General features: G+C 65.3%; 1 protein-coding gene across 1 annotated transcript; it reads left to right on the top strand.

The window, feature by feature from the left end:
* Positions 1-1,266: 1,266 nt before the first annotated feature.
* On the top strand, positions 1,267-4,079 carry H696_06154 (hypothetical protein; the record flags this gene model as incomplete). Its single annotated transcript, XM_009499903.1, has 2 exons — positions 1,267-2,592; positions 2,828-4,079. Coding segments are annotated over exons 1-2 (2,535 nt in total), but the record flags the coding sequence as incomplete, so codon positions are not given.
* Between the last annotated feature and the right edge of the window lie 12 nt (positions 4,080-4,091).

The following is a 4,091-nucleotide window of genomic DNA, read 5'->3' as shown; positions in this document are numbered from 1 at the left end:
CGCACGTGTTTCGCTCGCCACGGCCCCCCCCCCCCCCCCCCCCCCCCCTCCTGCACGGGTAGCATGCCCCGCGATGCAGGCCCGCCCCCCGAGTGTGAAACCCGCGCCCGGCAAACGAAGCCCAGGCCGCCCGATCCCGGTGGTTGCATTCTAGGTTGACCCGAAAAAATGGCAGGAGCACGTGGGCTTCCGTGTGGGAGCGCATATCGCGCCCGCACATACCTGCCTCGGGCGAGAGGGGGCCCGGATTTCGTGGTTTAGCCGGGTCCGGTGGTACCTGTGCCGGCCGCCTGTCGCCGGCCCACCCCCGGCGGTGTGGCCGCACATTGTAAACGGGGGGGGGGGGGGGGGGCGCGGGGCCGGGCCGGGCTGGGCCGGGCCGCGGAGCACATCTGGCGTTGTATAAGGCCAAGGGGCGTGGGGACGGCGACGGGGGAATCACGTCCGAGCTATTCCCTGGGCAATCCGCACGATCGTGGTCGGGCCGATCTCCACGCGACCGTAGGCCGAGCATGGTTTGCAGTGTGGTCCCCGGCAAGCCTGGGATCCAGCTGGCCCCTCTCCGAGAGCGAGCATGAAAAAACTCCCCCAAGAAAGAGGTCCCCCATCCGCGCGGGGCAGTGGCCAGACTTGTCCGACCGCCTGGCAGACGGGTGTTTGGGATTCGAGGGGGTCTCGTTGGACTCAGCCTCAGATACGGGTGTCGCGGGTTGTGGGGATCTTCCCCAGCGGTGGTTGGCCTGTGCGCAGGTGTTTTTTGCATGTGTGTGTGTGTGTATTTGTCTTTGTGAATGTGTATGTAAATGTAAATGCGTATGTCTTTGGGCATAGCCATGTGTGTGTGAATGTGTGTGTGTGTGTGTGCATGGGTACGCGCGCGTGAGCTTGAACGACAATGTCTTGGCGTATGCCCATCGGCGCGGGTGCGCGAGTCTCGGTGCCCGTCGCCTTCTCCCTCTCGGTCGCGCAATTGGTCACTGCGCTTGGGCTTTCTGCTCGTCCTGCTTCCCCTTCTCCAGCACACTTGTCTCTTGTTCCCGCCAGCTTGCACTCTTCGTGCACCCTGCCCAGGCCTCTCCCCGCAAGAGATCCCATCATACGCCGCACCATCACAGCGGGAAAGGCACCTCTGGCACTCTAAAGACCCCTGCCTTGTCGCCCGGAAGAGCCGGAACACCCCATCTCCCCTCCCCCCCCGTCCTCTTGCTTCCCTTGTGCTCTTCCTCTTGGCTCTCCTCTCTCTCTCTCTCTTCCACTTTCGCCTGTTGCCTGTGCCCCTCCCCGGGTTTCCCGCCGCCCATGCCCCCATGCTGCTGCGCTTGTTGCAGTCACTGCTGCTCCTGGGCATCTTGGCCCCGGTGAGACTCCGGGCCCGCGCTGACCTCGACCCGGATGCCGACCTGCCGGACTTGCTGCTTGTCCAGAGCCCCCACACATCGGGGCCCCTCGATGCACCGCGCCAGGGGCGCATCCATCCCACGATCCCCATCACACAGTACACCCTTGGCCACCTGGAAAGCGCCCTCTTCGAGCAGCGCACCGAGCAGACCCTCTTCCCGGGGCTGAGATTGGGCTCGCTGTTCGCCCGGGACCCCATCGAGACCTTCACCTTCCAGGGCATTCCCGAAGAGGCCGCCGGCTCGCTGATGGCCCTGCCCTTGCGCGGCGCGTCTCCGCTGTTTGCCTGGCAGAATGCCCGGACGCTGGCCCTCACCACCACCAGCCCCCGAAACTACATCTTCAACCTCCCCCAATCCGACCCGCCGGCCACTCTCTTGGCGGCCGAGGCCATCGGTCGCCAAGCCGGCCGGCTACTGGTCGGACTCGAGGGCTCCAACGCCAAGCTCATCCAGCGATTCGAGGGTGAATGGGAGTCGGAGCGCTTGACCTTCCGCGCCTCTTCGGCCACCGCCGGCCTGCCTGGGCACCTGTTTGCAGCCACCACCACCGGCTGGGCATGGCTCGAGTTTGATGAGGACCCGGTGATCGTCAATGTCAATGAGCCGGTGCTCGGCCTGGCCGCCACTCGGCTGATCACATCGAGCTCCAGCCGCATGGACCTGGTGGTCCTGACCGCCACCCGGCTCTTGGTCTATCTCGGCGTCAGCAGTGATGGCGCCTGGCAGGATGTCCTGACGGATCCCCTGCCGGCCACGCGGAACAACCTTTCCCTGCACATGGTGCCCCGCGTGCCGCACATCACCCGCCCCACCGGCTATCTGTTCCTGGTCCAACAGGCAGCCGACTCGCCGGTCCTCTGGCGTGTGAACTACCATCCACAGGGTCTCCTTTGGCAGCGTGTCCAGGTTCCGGCATCGATGGACCTCCCTTCGGCCGGCATCCTGCCCGCGTTGATGGCCCACGGGTCGGGCGAACTGATGGAGCACTGGCTCCCGAGCTCCGGCTCGCGTGTCTTCCCCACTGACCAGCAGTTTGCCTGTGCCGGCGCCGATCCCAGCATCGTCTGTGACTCGTCCAGCGCAGGGTGGGCCTGTGCCCCGGGCCGCGCCTTTGCCCCGCTGCTCTCCCCGGTGGAGCTGTGTGCCGGCTGTGCAGATGGCTATTATCAAGTGTCCCTCGGGCCGCATCGATGTACGTGGCCGCCCGGATTTCTCCGCTCACTCTCCTTTCCCCTCTTGGCGCTTATCCTTCGCCGCGTTTCGGGCGACGCCTGGCCCTCGCCTGCTTTTCCCAGCACATCAACCTACATTTCTCCCTCCTCCCCCCCTCTCCTCCCTCTCTCTCTCCCTTCCACCCTTTCTCACATGCGCCCATGCTCACTGTCTCCGCTTGACGCACGAATCCCCCCTTCGGCCCCCCGCCCCAGATGCTTGCGAGCCCTGTCCCGGGGACCATTGCCGTGCCTGTGTCGGTGGAGTGTGCACCGCCTGCGAAATGGGCTTCCTCCTGCAGCCGGCCACCGCGCCCGGCCAGGCGCCAACCAGCTGCCTGGCTGAATGCTCACCGGGCTTCCAGCCTGCCGGGGAGGAATGCATCCTGGCTGCCCCTTCGTCGGGGATGGCGGCGTCCATTCAGCCGATTCCCCAACAAGGGGCAGGCCGGATGTCGGCTTTGACCTCCACCCGTGCCACCCTCCGCAATGGGCGGCTCTATGTGTCCAATGCTTCGCTGGCTGACTCCCAGGGCTCCGGGACATTCATTGTGGCCATGGATGATGGCCAACTCCAAGCTCTGGATGGAGCACAACTGGTCGCCAATCCCACCGGGCCGCTGCCGCTCCAGCCTCTGGCCAATTTCCCGAACATCGGCCCGGTGCAGCTTCTCCTGGAGCTGAGTACCAAGGTTGTCTCGGAAAACCGGGTGTATCTTACCCTGCTCTTTGAAAATAACTCCCGCCGGTCCAGCATGGTGCTCAGCTGCACATTGCCCGGCTCCAATCCGGCCGACGAGTGCGCCCTCACGGCCCACAGCCCGGTTGAAATCAACGGGACCCGGACTTCCAACACCCCTGGCCAGCGTCTATCACCCACGGTAGCCCGGTTCGGGGCCAACCTCCTCGAGCTCCAGTCCAACGGCAGCCTGCTCCTGGTGATCGACCCGCACAACCATTCGGACAGCCCCTCAACCATGGTGCCACACATGGCTCCGGCCACCGGCCGGCCGCTGGCTTGGCTCTATCGTCAAACGCCCTCCGGCGGGTTGGTTGCCCATCCGTGGGATCTCGTCCGCTTTGGCGATGCACGAACCTCGGCAGACGATTCGGACTTTGTTCACACGAACAACCCCCTCGCCGGCCCATCTCCCGGCCAACAGGCAAGCGCCTTGTCCGGCCGCCAGGCTTCACTTCGGGCGAGCCCCGCCGAGTTGGACGCCTCCTCCTCTGCTGCCTCCTCTTCGGCCTCAGCCTCCTCGACGTCGGCATCTTCGGCCTCAGCCTCCTCGACGTCAGCTTCTTCAGCATCAGCTCCGGCGTCGTCCTCGTCCTCATCGTCGTCCTCGTCCTCATCGTCGTCCTCATCGTCGTCTTCATCCTCATCGTCGTCCTCGTCCTCATCCGCGTCCTCATCCGCGTCCTCATCCGCATCCTCATCCGCGTCCCCATCCGCGTCCTCATCCGCGTCCTCATCCGC

This window comes from Fonticula alba (assembly GCF_000388065.1).
Source record: "Fonticula alba strain ATCC 38817 unplaced genomic scaffold supercont2.21, whole genome shotgun sequence".
NCBI classification, from domain to species: domain Eukaryota; order Rotosphaerida; family Fonticulaceae; genus Fonticula; species Fonticula alba.
Note: the sequence above shows the minus strand (reverse complement) of the source record. Positions and strands in the feature narration are given on the sequence as shown.